We start from the raw sequence: 19016 nt of genomic DNA on the forward strand, positions 1-19016 counted from the left end.
CGCCCAGGTTAGCTAAGAGGATTGCGGGAGCTGCGTGTGGCCTGCAGCGGGATTTGTGTAGGTATTTGCTCGTCGGATCGTCTCTCCCCGAGCTGCTCAGCCGTGCGGGGTTTGGAGAACGCTCCCTCTGGAGACGCGGGAGCCTCGGATGCCGTGCAGCAATTATGCCCGAGTCTGCCTGTAATCTTTAACGATTTATTCCCAGGGCAACACAATAAACTAAACACACAAAATCCAGGCTGCTGGGAATCCTGGGATCTCCCAGCTTGTGTCTCTGGAGGCTCCTCCAGATACCTTCAACCGTGCTGAAATGTGCACACACTTCCTAAAGCACCGGCTCCTGGAGTCATGGGATTGCCGGAGGAGATGGAGCTTCCTCCCAGGAAGGAGCTGGAGCCGTGTGAGGAGGGAAAGGGGCTCTTCAGGGCTGCCAGGATGTGGGGAGATGCTCTGCCCTTGGGCTGCTTTGCCAAAGAAGCTGAGCAGGCCGCACTCCCAGCCATGGCCACAATGTCCCCTTGTCCTTCCCCACGGATCAGGGCTGGGAGCAGATCCTGCTTTCTGCAGGAGTGGCTCTGGTGTGTCACCTTGTCTCCACCACGGCCCTCCTGAGCTGTGGCACGGCCAAACCTGTGGCCCTGGCTGTCCCCTCGCTGCTCCAGGGCCAGCTGGGGATGTGGCCTCCCTAGGGGCGGCTCCGCAGCTCCCGGGGAGAACAATGGCGCATCCCTGCCCCGGCCCCTCTCCCAGGGACAACAATGGCAGGAGCCGGAGTCGGAGCCGCCTGAGCTCATCTCCCCCCCGAGAGCCTGGAGGGGGCTGGGGCGGGCGGGGGGCCGTGGGCTGTGCGACAAAAGCTCCCTCCCAGCCCGGTCTCTGCCTTGCACGAGTGGCCTCGCTCCCTCCCAGCCATCTGCACACACACCCCAGGGGATGCCGGGCGGGAGGGACACAACAGCAGAATTTTGGGGGTTCAGAGAGTTCCCCTTTAGCTCCTGCAGCCTCACAGGTCGGGTCTCCCCACTGCGGACTGGCCGCCAGATCCCCCCATCTCCAGCTGCTTTGTGTCTTGGTGTGCCAGGGCATTGTCTGCGGAGGAGAGACCCGGCAAGGCAGCCTGAGGTCACAGCAGCATTTCCCCAGCACCGTCCCTGTGTGCGCGGGGTGGCGCTGGCCCGGCAGGAAGCAGCTTGTGCCCCTTGGCAGCCCGGAACCGGTGCCCACCAGCCCGTTTGTCCCTTGCTTTAAAGCCCTGTGTCCTAACTCTGTGTCCCTGCTGGGAAGCGGGTGGTTGGGCAGAGGGAATCCCTGGGGGAGGAATGGTCCAGCCTTGTTATCAGACATCAGAGAAGTCTCCACAGGCAGCAGCAGCTTTGACGCTTGGCTCCCAAGGAGAGCTCGGCCCATCCATTCCCTGCCCACGGACTGACTTTGACCCACGGGGCACGCACAGGGGGAGAGGGGTCCGGTCTGTCCCCTCCTCACGTTCCCGCAGAGCCGGGACCCCGGCAGGGGCTGAGACTCCCCCGGTGTGCAAATACCGAGATTAGAGCGCGGCGAGTCGGGATCCCTGAGTGGGACCCGAAATGAGGGGGTACAGGCTGGGACCCCCGTTCAGAACTGAGACCCTGGGGCCAAGAGCGGGACCCCCCGCGGGAGCAGGTGCGGGTACGGCCGGGGCAGGGGCCGTGGCCGTTGCCGGGGCCGTTGCCGAGGCCAGACCGGTCCCTGCCCCCGCCAGGCTCCACCCCGGGCGGTGCGGGATAAAACTTCGGGCACCTCCCCGGCAGCTCCGCGTCAGGGCTGCGCTCGGACCGGCTGCAGCGCTCAGGAGGTGACACCGCACCCACCGCCACCTCCCCCCGGGACGTTTCTGGGGTCTCTCTCCCTCTTCCTGCCACCGGAGGCAGCTGAGCTCCCGCCGCGCCGGGATCCGCGGGGCCGTGCTCGGTGAGTAAAGCCGCGCCGGGCCGGTGGGGGCCCGGGTCGGGATGAGGGGGGAGAACAGCGGACCGGGACCGCGATCTCTCGGTTGTTTCCCCGGAGCGGGCGGGGTGGCCCCACTTCCCCGGGGCTCCCGAGGGGACGCACGGCAGAGCCTCTCTCCGGTTGTTCGGGAGCTCTGCTCACCCTCAGGGACCCTCCGTGTCCTCGGTCACCTGGAGCTTTGCCTCCCTCCAGGGAGCGGGACCGGGATCGGGATCGGTTCTCCCCGCTCCAGCTGCCAGATCCCCGGTGCTCCCGCCGCGTCCCGGGGAGCGGCTCCTCGCTCCCGAGACCCGGTGTTCTGTGAGGGGGGGCTCCCGGGGCAGGGGCTCTCCATCCCGGTGGGCGAGCAGCGGCTTTGGGGCGCACCGCCCGGTGGCTCGGTAAGGGCCAGCCGGTGTGTCGGTAAGGGCTCCCCGGCGCGCCGCCGGTGCGGCCCCCGCGGCCCCCCCGGACTCCGGAGGCGCGGCAGGACCGGCAGAGGGCGCCCGCGCTTTGCTGACTCATAGCCCGCCCCCCCCAACCCCCCCGTGGGTGCCGGGACGGGGCCCCGGGGCTGCGGGGTGTCCGTTCCACTGCCCGGGAGCCGCCAGGCGGGGCTGGGGCCGCTGGGGTGGAGGTTGCAGCGGCGGGGCTGGGGGGGCAAGAGCGTGCTGGGGAGGTAGAGGGGGCTTAACCCCTCACCGGGACAGTTCCCCGTAGCTGTAACGGCGTCACCGGGAGGGTGACCGGGCGGGTGCGTGCGACCGGGCGGGTGTGACCGGCCGCGGGTGACTGTGCGTGTTCCCCCCCCACCCCCCTCCCCGCCCTTTCCGCCTCTGTGTCCCGGCGTCACTCGGCTCCGGGGGCTCCAGCTCCCGCCCGGCCCCGCGGGCAGTCACCTCCCGCCGCGGCCTCCTCCGGTGCGGGGGCCGCTTACCGCCCCCGCCGCGGCGCTCCGGGCCGGCGCCTGCCCGTGTCCCGCGTCCACCCCTCCGTGGCGCCCCGCACGCACAGCCCACGGGCTCCCCAGCGAGGAGCGGCCCGGTATTACCGGAACCGAGCCGAACCAGACCCCCGAACCCCCCGCGCCCCTTTGTTGTGCGCCGGGATTATGAATGGCTCCAGGCGCGGCGCGAGGGCGCGCGGGGGGCGGGGCCGGGGCGGGGCCAGCGCGGCCGCGTGGGCGGGAGGAATCCGGCCGGACCGCCCCGCCCACCGGGCCACGTGGGGAAGCTGCGCCCGCCTCCCATTGGCCGTCAGCGCGGATGTCTGGGCTCTCGGCGAGCTCCCATTGGCCCGCGGCCGCCGGAGGAGCCGGAGTGAATGAGGGCGAGGCCCCGCCCCCCGGGACGTTGCTACATTGTAACTTCCCTCCCCCCCCGGTGCTCCCACGGCAGCGCGAGCGGCGGCCGGTTCGGCGGGTCCGGCCCCAGAGAAGGGGGAGCGAGGCGGCCTCCCCGCCCCTCGCCGCGGCCTCGGGCCTCACCCCGCCCCCAGACACCCCGCACCGCGAGCACACAGCGGCGGCGAGCAGAAAGAAAGGAGGCGGCAGGCAGGAGCAGGCAGCGCCGCTTCCACCACCCCCCCTTCCCGCGGCAGCCACCGGAGCGGGGCGAGAACGGGAGATTTTATATTTTTTTTTTATTTTTATATATATATATATATTTTTTATTTTCTCCGCCTGGGCTGCGGAGGGCACGGCCGGTGCAGCCCTGCTTGGGGACCCCCCTCCTATAGCCGCCCGCCGCCTCCTCCCGGCCCCCGCCCGAGGCCTCAGCGCGTAGCCGGAGCTCCCGTAGGTCCCGCCGGGCGTGCGGCGGAGCGGGCCCGGCTCCCTCCTTTGTCCGATCCCCCCGCCGCCCCCCGACACCGACCGCCGCTGCCCCCGCAGGTCGGCGGATGGACCCGCAGCCCGGCGCCAGGAGCTGCAGCCGCGGGGCTCCCGCCTGCGAGGTGGGGCCACCCGAGCCCCCCATGAACCTCTACATCCACACCACCACCGGCACCCGCTATGAGCTCTCGGTGCCCGCCGAGGAGACGGTGGAGGGGCTGAAGCGGCGGCTGTCCCAGCGCCTCAAGGTGCCCAAGGAGCGTCTGGCGCTGCTGCACAAAGAGAGGTACGGCACGGCTCGGCTTGGGGGGTGCTCCGCGCGGCTCGGGAGGCCCGGGGTCCCCAGCCCTCCACGGCGGGGCTGGGCGCGGGGGCGGCCCCCTCGCACCGGGCTCGGCACCGCACAAAGGCTCCCGCCCCCTCCCCCTTCCCGGCCCCATTCCTGTGCGGGGCGGGGGGGGGGGCAGCCCGGGGGGCCGCGGCGGGGGCGAGCGGGGGCCGGGCCGGAGGGAGGGAGGGAGGGGGAGCTCCGGGGCGGAGGGAAGGAGGGAGGGGGGCTCCGGGCCGGGCCGGGAGCGCGGCCGCCGCCCCCTCGCCCGGCCCTGCCGGGGCTCCTTTGTGGGCGGCGGGGCCCGGCCGTGCCCCGGCCCTTTGTTCTGGGCTCAGCCCCGGCGGCGGCGCGGCCCGGCCCCCCCACCCCGAGCCCCCAGCGCCGGGGGCGGCGGGGGAGCCTTTGTCTGCCGGGGGCCCGGGCCGAGGGGCTGCGCGCCCCCCGCGTGGAGCGGGGCCCGCGTGGGGTCGGGCCGGGAGGAACTTGGAGAGTCTTTCCCGGATCAGGGAGGAAGGGTGGGGGGACACACGGGGACACCGCATCCATCTGCGGGGCTGGGGGAGCAATTTCCCAGCGCTGCATCCCCCACCTACACCGGTCCCAACTTCTCTCTAAGCGCCCCCCCGGTGGGCAGATTTCCTGTGCTATGAACCCTGTGCTCCCATCACCCTCCCACAGCTCAGCTCCTCTCTGACCCCTCAGCACCGCCCCGTGCCCAGGGCAGGGTGCCCCACACCGTGAGCTCCCCTCGGAGCAGTTGGGTGCCAGGGTTCCCTTCTCCCTGGGAAAGCTGGGAATTTATTGAGGTAGGGGCGCTTTGAGGGGCTGTTGGTCCCCCAGACTTGCAGCTGGTGTCCCCCTCTGGTGTCCCCCCCTGGGGGAGCTGCCCGACCTGCACTGACCCTGCTTTTGGCATCTCCTCCCACAGCCGCCTCAGCTCTGGCAAGCTGCAGGACCTGGGGGTCGTGGAAGGCAGCAAGCTGACACTGGTGCCCACCGTGGAGGCCGGCTTGATGGTGAGTGGCCTTTTCCTGCTGCTCCCTCCATCCCTCCCACTCGTCCCTGTCTATTATTAAAGCCCCGGGCAAGGATGAGGATGTGATGTGCTGGCAGCCCCGCGGCTCTGCTGCCCCAGCTCTTGCTGAGGAGGCAGCGCTGGGTTGGGCACGGCAGCAGGTTTAGTATTTCACTCCTTTCTCAGGGCTTGTGTAGAAATAGTGGAAGTGACATGTCATCCCTCCCTCCTGCTGCGGACGCCCCCTCCTTTGCTGCATTTGTAACGTTAATCCCCCCCCTCCTCCTTTCTTTTTTTTTTTTTTTCCAGTCCCAGGCGTCCAGGCCAGAACAGTCGGTGATGCAAGCTCTGGAAAGCTTAACTGAAACTCAGGTGAGGGGCTGGATGCCGGGGCAGGATGGAGACAAAGGCAGAGAGGGTGGGTGGGTGGGGAGGAAGGACAGACAGCTGCGGCCTCGCTTTGCTTCCCCTCCCTAAAGCTTTGGCGTTGGTTCCTCGCTGAGGTTTCACAGAGTGCTGAGGGTGGTGCCCGGGGCGGGCACCGTCACCCAGGGCAGCAGCGCCGGGCTCGGGGAGGTCCCACGCCGGCAGCCCAAACAAGCCGGGAGGGAGCCGGGGAGGTGAAGTGACTCACTCAAGGTCACGCCGCAGGTTGGTTGTTGGTGGCAGAGCCGGGCGGCTCAGGGCCCTGCCCGGGGGTGTGGGGCTGCGGCTCCCCCCAAAATGCCCACGTTGGGGGGCAGGGAGCGGGCTGCCATGTGCCCCACAGCTGTGGTGGGTGTAAAGGAGGCTGGCTGGGGGGCTCATGGGGCTGCAGAGCCTGGCCCAGCGCCCAGAGATCTCCGTGCTTTCCTTGGAGCCGTCCTTGGGGTGCAGATTGGCCGTGCTGGGGCGTTCTGACCCTCTCCTTGTGCCGGGGCATGGAAGGGGCCAAGTGGGCGGCGTTGGTGGGGCCGTGGCTGAACCGCTGTGGAGTTGTTGGAGGGGGTGGGATGTCCTCGCTGCTGAGGGGTCTCTGTGGTGGGCTGGGAGCGTTCCCAGGGTGGGAGAGCCGTGGGTGAGCCGTGGGTGCGTGCGCAGCTCCTGCCGCCAAGGTGGAATTTACCCCCAGCCGTGCAGGCCCCGCTCCTTTGTTTTCCGTCTCTGTTGCTGCTCTGTGAAACTCTTTCCTTCCTTTTTCTGGCCGCTCTGGTTTTTGAAGGGTTGGGGTTTTTTTGAGCGTTTTTATCGCCTGAATTCTGGGAAGGGGCTGAGCCCCGTGTGGTGCCAGGGCTCAGAGGAGGGGCTGGTGGGGCACTGCTGTGCCCCCGCCATGGGGATGTGACAATGGCCAGGCTGCCCTGCCCACAGGGACCCGCAGTGCCCTTGGCTGCCCGAGGTGACCTTCACTTTTGGGAGCTGCTTTAACCCCTTGTGGGGGCTCTAGGAGTGAGCTTAGACTGGAGCTTTAAGTGGATCCCCAGTGCCGGACGCTGCTGGGGTCCCATGGAGGGGTTGCCCCATCCCAGAGCTGTGGGAGGGGGCTGGTTCTGCCAGCCTGGCCTGGCAGGTCACACATCCTGCCCTCAGGGCTGCAGATATTTCTGCTGGGGCTGCAACAGCTCTGCTCTGCTGTGGGCAGCGAGGTGGGAGCCAGCAGCCTGTGGAGCTGAGTGTACCCCCTTTGCACAGGGCTGTGGCCCCCCCAGAGCAAGCCCAGTGAGGAAGAGGAGGGTGGGTGGGTGGGCTACGCTCTGGCAGCGGCTGCGGGAAGCGGCTCCGCAGCTCCCTGCCCACCGCAGGTTCCTCCGGCTGGTGATTCAGGAAGCCAGGGCTGAGCAGGAGGAACCGCCAGCACCTGGGGGGCGGCGAGGGGGGGGCAGGAAACCACTCCTCCCATTCATGCTTTGCTGGGCTCTGCCTGCGTCACGCAGCCTCCGGAGCACGGGGAGAGCTGAGCCGCTTCCTCTGGGGGCGGTGAGGGGGGGCCGGGGCGCTGCCACCCCCTCCCCAGCCTTTGGGGAAGTGACTGCCGGGCACGGGGGCTTCCTGGAAATGCTCCTGCACTTCCTTCCTGCCTCCCCTCGCACACACGGCTGCCCCCGCTTTCCAGGGATGGCAGGCAGGCGTTGGGTCCCGCTGCCGGCTCTGCCTTCCTTCCCCCGGTCCCTCTGCCCGGGAGTGCTGAGGGGGAGGAAGAACAGAGGATGGGGATGACACATCCTGATCTTCCAGGGCTGGGGGAGCGCGGCCAGGGGGGCTCTGTCCCTCTGCCCCCACCCTTGGCACAGACACAACACAGGTGGATGGATGGGGGGAGGCCCAGCTGTGCCCAGCTGGGGCCTGGGGGGGCAATTCCTGCAAGGGCTTTGGGGGGCAATTCCTGCAGGGGCTTTGGGGGGGCAATTCCTGCTCCCCCTCCTCATCCTTGCCCCGGCCTTGCCTTTGCCATCGGGATCTCTTAGGATGGTTTCCTTTGGGGGTGCTGCCCTCCCCATGGGGGCTCTTTGGGGGCAGCTCCAGAGCTGGGGGTGCGCGGTGCTGCGGGCCGGGGTGACGCGGGGCCAGGCGTCGGAGCGAGGCGGGAATGCGGCGTTCTCTGACTCATCGGCGTTTCTCAGAAGCAGCTGGGAGACACTTTTGCCCCATCCCCGCAGGGCCCCGAGCCCGGTACTGTGCAGCTGAGCCCCGCAGGGCTTGGCAGAGCCCCAGGGGACCCCTAAATGCGGGAGTTTTAGGGGGCTCGGTGGCTCCAGCCCCCTCGGCGAGGCTGTCCCGGCCCCCGCGGCGGAGCCGGCTGGGAGGGACGCGGGGTCCTCCCGGCGTGGGCGGCCGAGCGGGCGGCTGGGTGGGACGTGTTTGCATTGGAGCGGGCTGGTTTCGCCGGGGGGGGAAGAGAGGTTGGCAGCGGCGTGGGGGCGGCTGCTGGGAGCCCCGGGGCTGGGGCGCCGCGGGGACCGGGCGGGCTGCGTGCCACGGGCAGGGGGGCCTGGGACCCCCGTGCGTGGGGATGGATGGATGCATGGATGGATGGATGGAGGGGTGTTGGTGGTGCTGCTGGGAAGCGTCGGCAGCGCGGGCCTGGCCGCGCTGTTTGGGGTGCTCTGGTTTCTGCTGGCAGAGAAGGGTCAGGCAGGGCAGGGGTGAGTCAGAGGGAGCGGGAGGCGGCCGCGGGGCCGGCTGACGTCAAGGGGCCCCGGGGAGGTGCACGGGGCTCCCCCGGGCACACCTGGGTGCAGAGCCGGGGCTGGGATGGGGCTGTGAAGGAGCCCACTCAGGAGCTCAGTGGGAGCAGAACCCGGCTGGGACCCCTTCCCACAGTTTGGTGAATGGTGCTTGGATCCAGCCTGGTGTTGGAATGTACCCCTAGAGTGGCTCAGGGAGCAGCAGCAGGGCTGGGGTGGCCCAGCAGCCTCCATGCACAGGCCAGAGCTGGGATGGGGCCAAGCAGTGAGGATGGGGCTGCCAGCCTGGCATTGGGCCATCCAGGCCGCTATGGGAAGGGAAACTGAGGCAGGACGGGGCCAGGTGCTCTCAGTGCACGCACACGCGTGTGCACACGTGTGCCCCTGTGCACGCCCGCCCGCCGTCCCCTCCCGCCCCCTTGCCCCGTAACCTCCGTGTCCAGAGCTGCAGCGTCTCCTTCCCGCCCACCCCTTCCTCTGCAGCCTCCGCCTGACACGCTCGGGGCTTTGCTGCTGGTATTTTTAAAGCTGCTTTTCCCACGGCTTCTCAGAAGCGGCCTCCGCGCCAGCGGGGCGTGGGGGAGCAGGGCTGGGGCTGAGGGGGCCCTGCTCTGCAGTGCTGGGGACAGGGCGGGCCCAGCACCCCCACTGGGGACCCCAAAGGTGCCGTGGGGTGTGGGTGGGTGATAGCAGGAGCTGCACATGACAGGCTGGGGAAGCTGGAATAGCGAGGGAGGTGTGTGGTGGAAAGGGGGGTATTGTCCCCATCAACCCGTCTGGGCTGGCAGGGCGAGAGGCGCAGCCCCCCTGTAGCACACATGAGGGCAAGGGGGGGCTCATGGCTGTTCCAGGCCCCCTAGAATGTGGGGCAGTGCTCAGGGGGGCTCCCCTGTTCCCTGGCACAGCTGCCGAGTGATTTATGTGCCTGGGGCGAGGCTGAGGGGTGTGAGCTGGGGGGTGGCAGGTGCTGGGCATTGGGGGCCCCCCACAGCTGCAGCCTGGGGAGGGTCAGGCCCTGGCTCTTGTCTCCATGCTGCAGCTGCTCCATCACCTGCCAGGGCTGGAGCCTCCGGGCTGGGCAGGGCCTGTCCCCCACCCCAGCTGCCTTGAGGAGGGAGGGCAGGTGGGCTCTGAATCACAATGGTGGGCACGCAGGGACCGGGCATGTCCTCACCTGCCCCCTCCTCTTCTCCCTGTGCCAGTCCCTCGAGCTGGGGAGGGGGGACACCCCTCCCTTGGCTGAGTGTGCAGCTCTGGGCAGTGCCAGCTGCGGCCCCTGCCCGTCCCTGCCTGCCGGGGAGGGCAGCCAGGCAGGCACAGCCACTCTGTGGTGGGGAAGGGAATAAAGGGCAGGAAGGGCAGAAGGAAGAAAAACACCCTCCAGCACCATCAGCTGACAGAGCTGGCACCGGGCTGGGGTCGTGTGGGGACGGCAGCTGGGCTCGTGTGCCAGCCTGGCACGGGTGAGGGCCTGGGAAGGGCTGTGAGAGGGGGTCACCCCTTCTGTGCCCCAGTGACCCATCCCTGTAGCCAAGGGAAACCTGTAGGGGCAACTACATCACCATGGGGGCAGTCCCCACCCCACTGCTTGTGCCACAACTGATGAGGATCCCTTTTCTCTATCTCTCCCCAGGTCAACGACTTCTTGTCGGGCCGGTCGCCGCTGACCCTGGCCCTGCGTGTGGGTGACCACATGATGTTCGTGCAGCTGCAGCTGGCGGCCCAGCAGAGCACGGGGCAGCTCCAGCACCGACACCTCATCGCCAGCCGGGGCGAGGCGGGCGCCGGCGCCAGCCCCCACTGCCGGACGCTGCACGGTGCCGGCGGCTCCGGCTTCGCCCGCATCCCCGTGGTGCCCTCGTGCCAGCAGAGCCCGGCCCCCAGCCCTACGCCCACCCCGCCAGCCCCTCCTGTGTACTGTAACGCCCCTCACGCCGCTCCTGTCACCGCCGGCATGTTCCGGTCGCACGGGGCCAGCACGCAGACGGTGAACAGCAGCGTGGTCTCCTCCTGCTCAGAGGTGAGGCTGGGGGATGTCCGGGGAGCTTTGGGAAAGGGGGGTGAAGCTGTGGCTTTTCCAGCTCAGCCTGGCCCTTCCTTGGTTTCCTCATGTATGGAAATGGGTTGTCCCCAGTTTGGCCTCCAGGATGTCCCCAGGTCCCAGGGAGGGGCTCAAGGACAGGGTGTAACCCAAGCTAGCTCTTACCCTGCCTGCCCTCACACCTTGCCTGTCCCCATGGGTGGACAGGAGCTGCTGCTGTTGCTTCCCTTTCCCCTTTGCACAGCAGGGTAGGGAGCCTGTTGGGACCCCCAGGGTGGTTCCTTGAATGCCAGGGGTGCCTGTTCCCTATCTGGGCTCTCCTGACCTGACTTTTTGCGGGGTGGCAGAAGGTCAGGAGGAGCAGGGTTGTGTGCCCCAGCAGACCCCTGTCCTGAGACTGATCCTGTGTTTTCCCCTCGCAGGTGGACTGTGGCTCCCGCAGCAGCAGCTCCCCGGGCAGCAGCCCGGCCCCCTCGGCCCGATCGCGCAAGCCCGGGGCGGTCATCGAGAGCTTTGTCAACCACGCTCCTGGGGTCTTCTCAGGGACCTTCTCCGGTACGTGCTGCCCCCATGAACTGCCAAGGGGCTCTGGGGGGATACTGGGGGGCAATGGAGCTGTGGATTTAGGGGGGCTGCGTCTCACACCCGCTTCTCCCCCCCCCTCCAGGCACTTTGCACCCCAACTGCCAGGACAGCAGCGGGCGGCCGCGGCGGGACATCGGCACCATCCTGCAGATCCTCAACGACCTCCTCAGCGCCACGAGACACTACCAGGGCATGCCCCAGTCCCTGACACAGCTCCGCTGCCAGACGCAGTTCTCCTCCTCGTCCTCCTCTTCCTCCTCCTCGCCGCCTGCCTCTCCAGACCTCGCCAGCAAAACTACCTCAGAGCCGCTGCCGGCGGCCGCCGCCCCCACCCTGCACCCCGTCGTCCAGTGCCAAAGCCAGATCCGGATGTGCAAGCCCAGTGGTGAGTCTGGCTGCCCTCGCTTGGGGTGTGAGCTTGGCACCTCCTGGGGGTCCCTGGTGCATGGCTGGGATGAGCAGAGAGGGATTAGGAATGGGATGATTGGCAGGTGTCAATCAGGGTTGTGTGTTCAGTGGCAATCAGCACCCCTGCGGACTCAGGGAGGTCCCCCCACCCACCCTGCATTGTCATCTCTGCCAAGCCCTGTGGGGACAGCGCGTCCCTGTGTGGGTGGGGGTGTGGAGGAGTGGCAGGTGGCTGTGGTGTCCGTGCTACCCCAGAGCTCAGGGCCTGTCCCCACTGTGTGGGCAGAGGTTTTGGGGTCATGCAGGCTGTGGCTCCTTCTTTCCAACCCCATCTCCCCACACTGGGCGTGAAGGTGGGCCTGGCCAGAGCATGGCTGCAGCTCCCCCAGCATTTTTGGGTGCACACCTGTGAGCCCTGGGGCCGGAAAGTGTCGCAGGCACCCACACCAGACCCCCTGTGATTTGCTTAGAGGAAAGAAGTGAAACCACCAGCGCTGGCTCAGCCCCCTCAGGGTTTGCTCTTCCTTCTTTCCTAGTTAGGGGTGGTCCAGGTCCCCACAGGGGGTGGCTCCAGCCCCTCTTGGTGTGACCAGGTCTTCCAGGGGATGGATGGAGGGCTGCCCTCCATCCATCCAGCGGGATAGAGGGGGTGTTGTGGTGGGAGCCCTGCACCCCGAAAAATGACTGTAGGCCTCTGGGGATCAGCCTGGTGCTGTGGTGGGCACCATATTTTTGGGATATCCAATGGACTGTGCCATGGGGGGCTCCATGATCCCCCCAGTATGTGGGTTAGGCCACCCTCACCCCTTTAGTTTTGGAGGGCACCTGCCCTAGGGGTGTGTGCTATTGGGGGCTACCTGCTGGGCTGTGGATCAGGGTGCCCACCATGACCCATCCTTCTCCATTACAGGGGACACCCTGCCTGCTACAGGGACATCCACATGTCTGTGCCATGTGGAGCTGGCATATCCTCCCATGGCAACCCTCCGTGACCCCCTTTCACCTTTTGGAGGGCACCTGCTTTAGGGGATGTGTGCTATTGGGGGCTATCTGCTGGGCTATGGACCAGGGCACCCCTACTATGGCACATCCTCCTCTATTACAGGGGACGCCCTGCTTGCTACAGGGACATCCACATGTCCGTGCCACACAGTGCTAGCTGGGGTCTGCCCTCTCCCCCCATGGCAGCCCCCTGTGACTCCCTTTCCCCTTTTGAAGGGCACCTGCTTTAGGGGATGTGTGCCATTGGGTGCTACCTGCTGGGCTGTAGATCAGGGCACCCCACCATGACCCATCCTCCTCTGTTCCTGCTACAGGGGACACCCACATGTCCGTGCCACACAGGGCTAGCTGGAGGCTGGCATATCCCCCCATGGCACCCCTTGTGACCCCCTTTCCCGTTTTCCCTCGCAGGGGACCGGCTGCGGCAGACGGAGAACCGTGCCACGCGCTGCAAGGTGGAGCGGCTGCAGCTGCTGCTGCAGCAGAAGCGGCTGCGGCGGAAGGCGCGGCGGGACGCCCGGGCTCCGTACCACTGGGTGCCCAACCGCAAGGCTGGCCGCACCAACAGCAACAGCAGCGTCTCCAGCAGCGAGGGCAGCCTGGACCTGGACTTCGAGGACTCGGTCTGGAAGCCGGAGGTCAAGGCCGAGATGAAATCCGAGTTTGTCGTAGCATAGAGGAGAGCCAGGGCCCCGGGGGACTGTGCCGGGGGGTCCCACTGGCTGGCCCCGCTCTGGGGAGGCAGCGCTGGCGTCGTGGGCTGGGGCTCCTCCAGATTTGCTGCGAGTGGACGCGTTGGGCCGACCTGCGTGTTAGGGGGAGCTCCCCATCCCTCCCCCTGCTCGTTTGGGTTTGGGGAGATGGGGACGAGCAGCAGGAGCCGCCCCCTCCTTGCAGCCTCCCCAGCTGGGGTGTATGGAAGCTGCTGCTTTGCTGTGAAAGGGGCACAGCCGGGTGGGCTCCGGCCCCACCTCGTGCCACCCCAGCCCGGCGCAGGCAGGAGGAGATGAAGTCTCTCTCTCGGAGGTGCTGGAGCCCCCCCCGATTTGGGGGCCGTTTGTTTTCCTTCCCTTCTATATGTAGCATTGCTCGGCTGTGGGGCTGGGCCCCCCCAAAAGGGGGGACGTGTGTGCCTGGGCCCCACCGCCGCAGCCTGGGGAGGGGGGACGGGGGTGGGGGGGGCTTTGTTTTTTGGGGGGTGTTCAATTTTGTTTGGGGAGGGAGAAGCCAAGGCGCCTTCCCTCCACGGCCGAGCCCAACTTCCGAGTCCCTGGACTCCTTCCCACCCTCCGCTTGGGTGGTTGGAATTTTTTTTTTTCTTTTTTAACTTAAAAAAAAAAAAAAAAAAAAAGAAGAAAAAAAAAGAAAAACCCTGAATAAATAACCCCAAACTCGGTCCCGGCTGCAGGGCCGGTATTTATAGACATTAATGACCCGACTGAGCCAATACTGACATAGTCTTCATAGGCCGTAGGATCCTTTTTCTCGTCTGACTTGGATTTTTTTCCGTCAGGATCTGTGCAAATAGAGCCCCCACGTGATGTGTTTTTTGTCTGTAAAAGTCTTTTTTTTTTTTTTTTTTTTTTTTTTGTGTGTGTGTTTTGGGGAAAGGGGGGCGGGGGGGGAAGAGCAAGGCTTTTTCGGTCTTTAATATTTTATTTTTTATTTTTGAAATAAATTTGGGCAGTCTGGATGCAATCGTGTCTGGTGTCGCTGTGGGGTGACAGGAGCTGCTTGGGTCACCCCAGCAGTGTCAGAGGATGCTATATCTATGCACATACCTGGTCAGCACCCACATTTGTACCTCAGGAGGAAGGAGGGCAGTGATGCCCCATCCTCCCTGGCAGGAGAACAGATCTGGGGGTTCTTTGAGGTGTTTTCAGCACTTTCTGGGTGCCAGACTCCAACCTGTGGGTGCTCTCAGACTCGGTACTCCCAGTCTCATCCCACTGGCCACTGCCTGGAGGAGCTGGGCCGGTTGCACCAGCCGGGCTGGCCATGAGTGCCAGCTCCCTGCCAGCTCCCTCCCTCCTTCCTGCGTCACACCCGGGTGGCTGCGGGCCGGGGCGGGGGGTTGGTGGCCATAAATGTGGCCGTGCCTCAGTTTCCCCACCTGCCTTTGCCCTGGGGAAGGTGATGGGGTGGGGTGGCTCTGGGGATGTGTGTCAGCACCATGTCACCCATGCAACGCTGTTCCTGCAGCCCCCAGGAAGCTGGAGGCTGTCAGATGCTGTGGGGGGACACTGTGGGCTGGGACACCCCCAGAGCTGTGCTGTGACACCAACACGGTGACACTGTCACCTCCAGGCACACCTGGGGTGGGGTGAATCCTGCCTGGGCACAGAGCTGTTATGTGGGGAGGGGTCAGGAGTGGCTGCCCACATCCCCTCTGCCATGTCCCAGCTGTGTCCCCAGGGTTGGGGACAGAGAACAACCCAGAGCTCCAGCGACCCTCAGCACCTCACAGACAGGCTGAGAAGCGAGTGGCTCATCCCATGGGGGGCCCAGTGTGAGCTGGGCAGGGGGGGCTTGTCCAGAGACCCTGAACTTCAGGAGCAGCGAGCGCCGGAGGAAGCCGGGAGGGAGCGGAAGCCGCTCAGGTTCCTGCGGTGCCTTTGTGCCGCACCGGGCACCCTGCGCCCCGCCTTGACGTCATTTCGGGTAGAGCAGACCTCGGGCTCCCCCCCCTGCAGCCCCTGCACCCCCCCACACCCCCGGCCCCGGCCAAATTTGGCAACGGGAAGAGGCTCCGACCGCGGCAGGAGCAGCAGCACGGCCCTTGTAAGGCAATGGCTGCCGGGAGGGTACGCGGGGGACACGCACACGCGTGTGCACAAGGGGACAATGCCAGCAGCCACGCACGGAGGGGGACACACAAACAATCCCGCCCCGAGGAGCCCCCCAGTCCATCCCAACAGCTGCTGCCTCCCCATGGGCTCAGCTCAGGGTTTGGGGGGTCACGGGGGTGCTGCAGGGACAGGCATGGCCCCGCAGCCATGGCGTGGCTCCATGGCACAGGACGGAGCAGGCGCCCGCAGGAGGTGTCTGTGGCACAGAGAGACGAGGCAGGGCACAGGGCGCTGCCTTGTGCCACACCACAGGGTGACATCACCACACCACAGGGTGACATCACCACGCCCAGGGCCCCCAGATGCTGCTGATAACAGGGGGGTCACTGCCCAGCCCAGGTGACACCCCCTGCACCCCATCCTGGCTCCTCTCCCCATTGCCCCCAGCCCTGTACTGCTGCCCGGCCGTGCTCATCCCAGTGCTCCCAGTATGGAGCCTACCCACAGCACCAGCACGGTGCCCGCTGTGGGGGCAGCGCGGGTGTCACCTGCCAGGTGTGTCCGTCACCCACAGCCAGTGGGTGGGGACAGCTGGACCGGGTGCCCCTCTTGTCCCTGTGCCCAGCCCTTGCCGCAGAGGGCGTGCCAGGAAACACCCACAGCTCCCAGCGCTCCCGGCACACCCGTGGGCTCCGTGCACGCCCACGGTGCCGGCCCTGCCGCGGCCCCGCCGTGCCGGGCACACCCCGGCACAGGCATGCACGCCAAGCCTTGCACGCCCAGCCCTTGCACACCCCAGACACTGCACCCCCAGCCTGCAAATACGCGTGGGAACCCCGCGTCCCCACGGCCATGGGACCCCCGTGACCGCCCCCAGCCCCTCATAGCGTGGGGGGGAACATCGCGCGCCCCCAGCCCCGCAGCCCCCCGGAATCCCTGCGGCTGCACCCGGCGCTGGCTGCGCCCACCCAGAGACGGGGCTGGCGCGGCGGTGCCAGACGCCGGGTGGGCGACGCTGCTGCTGCTGCCGCGTGTCCCTGGCACGGCTTGGGAACACGGCGTCTGCCGCAGCGGGGTCCCGCGTGGGGGCGAGCCCGATCCCCCGCGTGGGGCTGCAGACGGTGCCCCCATCACCCGCCTTTAGGGCACCCACCGAGGATGGGGCACCCATGGGTGCCCTCTGCATATCCCTGAGGGTGCAGAACGGCTGAGCCCCCACGCCAGTTCGTGGTGCTGCTGTGGGGACGGCAGTGCTGCTGTGGGGTGCAGAAGAGGCCGCGGGGAGGGCCCGGGAGCTGCCGGCGCAGGGATGGATCCTGGAATTAAAAACATTCCAGGAACTGACTTTGAACCAGATAAAATAACAAGCGCCGTGAGGAATGTCTCACCCCGCCCACCAGCCGCGGCCCCACGGCGCTCCCCACAGCCTCCCACTGCCCCACACGTGTCCGCGGGCCCTTGCACACGCGTGTGCACACACAGCTGCGTGGGGAAGGGGATCCCGGCGTGCCCAGGCTGCTGGGGGTTCTGGGGATCTCGGGGGCGGTGTGCAGTGCACACGCGTGGAACACAGCGGGACACGGGTGCCTGTTGTGTGCACAGCAGCCCCTCATGGCGCAGAGGGTCCCTCGGTGTCCTCGCCGCCGCCGGGGCCTCCCCGGCTCCCCAGGCTGGCCGGCAGCCGCGGCCCGAGGAGCCCGGCGTGCATGGGCGGTGACATCACGGGGGCGGCGGGCCCGGGGGCGCGGAGCCAGCCCAGCCCCGCCGGGCCCGAGGTCGCAGCGGGGCCGGAGCAGCAGCAGGAGCCGCGCTGGGAACCGGGAATGGTTGCACTGCGCGTCCCAGCCTGGCTGCCTGCCCTCGACAGCAACAAAAACCCCAAATGTCCCTTTTGCTGCATCCCCCAAAAGCATCTCTCAGCCGAGATGTTTTGGGAGGGGGCACCGGCTTAGCTCCCCCCTTTGCCTCCCATTTACATCCACAGGGGATGGCGTTTAAACGGCCCTGGTGACACCGGGATGGGGACACATGTTTGAGGGGTCACCCCTGCGTCACCCTGACCCCACAGCCTGTGCCGTGGGGGTCTCATATCCGCACCGTGGCCCCGGGCAAACACGGGGCTGATGGGGACACGGGGCCAGAGGGCATCGCCGGTGCGTCACCGTGTTTACGAGGACCTCGAGGAGCTCTCGTGACGTCCGTGCTGGTCCTGCCAGCCCAGGCCCTGCCAGGTGGCTCAGTGCCACCACTGCCACGCTACCCTCCGGCCACCGCTCCGATTTTCGGGGCTGGCACCGCGCCACCTGTCCCCTGAGCCCCGGTGGCGCGGGGGGCACGGAGGGAGGTGTCCCCCCCCCCCATTCACAATGTCACAATGTCACCGTACGAGCGGCAGATGGGGCGTGCGCAGGGCTATTTATAGCAGCGGGACCCACAGGTAGCGACGGTGCGTCAGAGCGGTGACGCAGCCCCGGCGACGCTCGGCCGAACGCCCCCGCAACCGGCTCCGGGGGCCCCCCCCGAGCCCCCGAGGAACGGGGGAGGTCCACACGTGCGCTGGGCACAGCTGGAGGATGCGGGGAGGGAGGGCGAGAGCGGCCTGTGGCTGCACCGCCCCCGAATCTGTACGTGCGTGTGCATGTGTGTGCATATCTGTGTGCACATGGTCCCTCAGAGTGCGTCTGTGCGTGTCCCAAGCTGTGTCACTGCGTGTTCCCACGCATGTCACCGCGTGTGCTCAGGTGCATGCAGCGCTGCGTTGATCTGCACGCTCAGCTCGCTGCGTGTGCCACACGCGCGTGGTTCTGCTGCTCCGTGCACACGCGCCGCGTGTGTGGCCGTGGCGTGTCCCTGCGTGTGCGAGCGTGGCCGCGGTGGCCGGGGCTGACTCAGCCCCCAGGCAGCCCAGGAATGCCCCCTCCCCACCCTCTCCCCGCCCCTGGCCTGTGCTGGGAACGGACTGTCCTGGGGGACGGTGACACCCAGGGCTGACCCAAACCCTGCTGGGAAGATGAGGCGGTGCCCCCCCCCCCGCCCCGCTCCCCCCATCCTGCCCCCCCTCCGCCTCCATCCTGCCCCCCCTCCCATCCTGCCTTCTGGGAACCGCTTACAGGGGCGGAGGTGAGGGGTCAGGGCAGGCTGGGCAGGGCTGGGGCCCTGCGGCTGGCAGGGAGGGGGCCCGGAGGAGCCGAGGCATCCCCAGGGACCCCTCCCCGCTCTGCCATGGGTACTCCAGAGCCCGGAAGAACATCCCAGAGCTGGGGTCCCCTTGGTAGTGCCGGCAGCAGTCCCCACCATGATCAGCCTGGGGGTGGCTAGGACAGGGGTGCACGAAGTGGGGTCCAGCTTTGGAGCCCCTCGGCCTCCGGGGCATCAAGATCTGGGGCTGTCCTGGGTGGGTCCTGCTCCGCTCGGGGAATCCGGGCCGGGTGTTTCCCCCAGCCCGCCGGACCCCTGCCCGCCGCGACGGCAAAGCCCGGCCCGGATCCGCAGGCAAAGAGCGGGACAGCATTCGTGGGTACCCCGCGAGTTCCGGCCCCGGTTCCCGACACAGCTCCGCTCGCAGCTCGGAGGGGCTCGGAGCGGCCGGAGGCTCCCGTGGGATCGGCGGTCCCGGCCGAGAGGCGGGGCCGGTGCCCAGGCTCCGCTCCGTGCTCCGCGATCCGTGCCGGGCTTTCCGCGCTCCCAGCCCCTCTCGTTCATTCATAGATCGCGCGCGCGCTCCCGGCCCATTCATCCCTGCGCGCGGGGAGCTCCGTTACCGTGGCAACCGCCCCCCCCCTCCGCTCCCACGGCACAGCCGGAGCGCTGCAGGGGCCGGGGGCGCACCGGGGTCCGAATGCCCCTCTATGTGTATTGGGGGAGTTCCTGGCGACCGGAGCC

General features: G+C 67.6%; 1 protein-coding gene across 3 annotated transcripts; it reads left to right on the forward strand.

Annotated features, from left to right (window-relative positions):
• The first annotated feature begins 1772 nt into the window (after positions 1–1772).
• MIDN (midnolin) lies at positions 1773–13715 on the forward strand. 3 transcript variants are annotated; one of them, XM_074528637.1, is made up of 8 exons: positions 1773–1950; positions 3860–4085; positions 5059–5146; positions 5455–5517; positions 9943–10329; positions 10773–10905; positions 11018–11320; positions 12757–13715. In XM_074528637.1, the coding sequence occupies exons 2-8, from the start codon at positions 3868–3870 to the stop codon at positions 13020–13022; spliced, it is 1458 nt and encodes a 485-aa protein (XP_074384738.1). In that variant the 5' UTR covers positions 1773–1950; positions 3860–3867; the 3' UTR covers positions 13023–13715. The 3 variants fall into 3 exon arrangements, with proteins under 3 accessions (XP_074384738.1, XP_074384740.1, XP_074384739.1); XM_074528639.1 differs by lacking the exon at positions 1773–1950 and adding an exon at positions 3202–3763; XM_074528638.1 differs by lacking the exon at positions 1773–1950 and having other exon boundaries at positions 3207–4085.
• The last annotated feature ends 5301 nt before the right edge of the window (positions 13716–19016 follow it).

The sequence above is a fragment of the Zonotrichia albicollis genome, chromosome 29 (genome assembly GCF_047830755.1).
Source record: "Zonotrichia albicollis isolate bZonAlb1 chromosome 29, bZonAlb1.hap1, whole genome shotgun sequence".
Classification (NCBI taxonomy): domain Eukaryota; kingdom Metazoa; phylum Chordata; class Aves; order Passeriformes; family Passerellidae; genus Zonotrichia; species Zonotrichia albicollis.

What these genes read in the sequence shown, in the direction of transcription:
- MIDN (XM_074528637.1), top strand. Translation starts at nt 3,868, where the DNA reads ATGGACCCGCAGCCCGGCGCCAGGAGCTGCAGCCGCGGGGCTCCCGCC. An exon ending in CTTCTCAGGGACCTTCTCCG is followed by an intron (nt 10,906 to 11,017) that starts GTACGTGCTGCC and finishes CCCCCCCTCCAG; the next exon opens with GCACTTTGCACCCCAACTGC. An exon ending in CCGGATGTGCAAGCCCAGTG is followed by an intron (nt 11,321 to 12,756) that starts GTGAGTCTGGCT and finishes TTTCCCTCGCAG; the next exon opens with GGGACCGGCTGCGGCAGACG.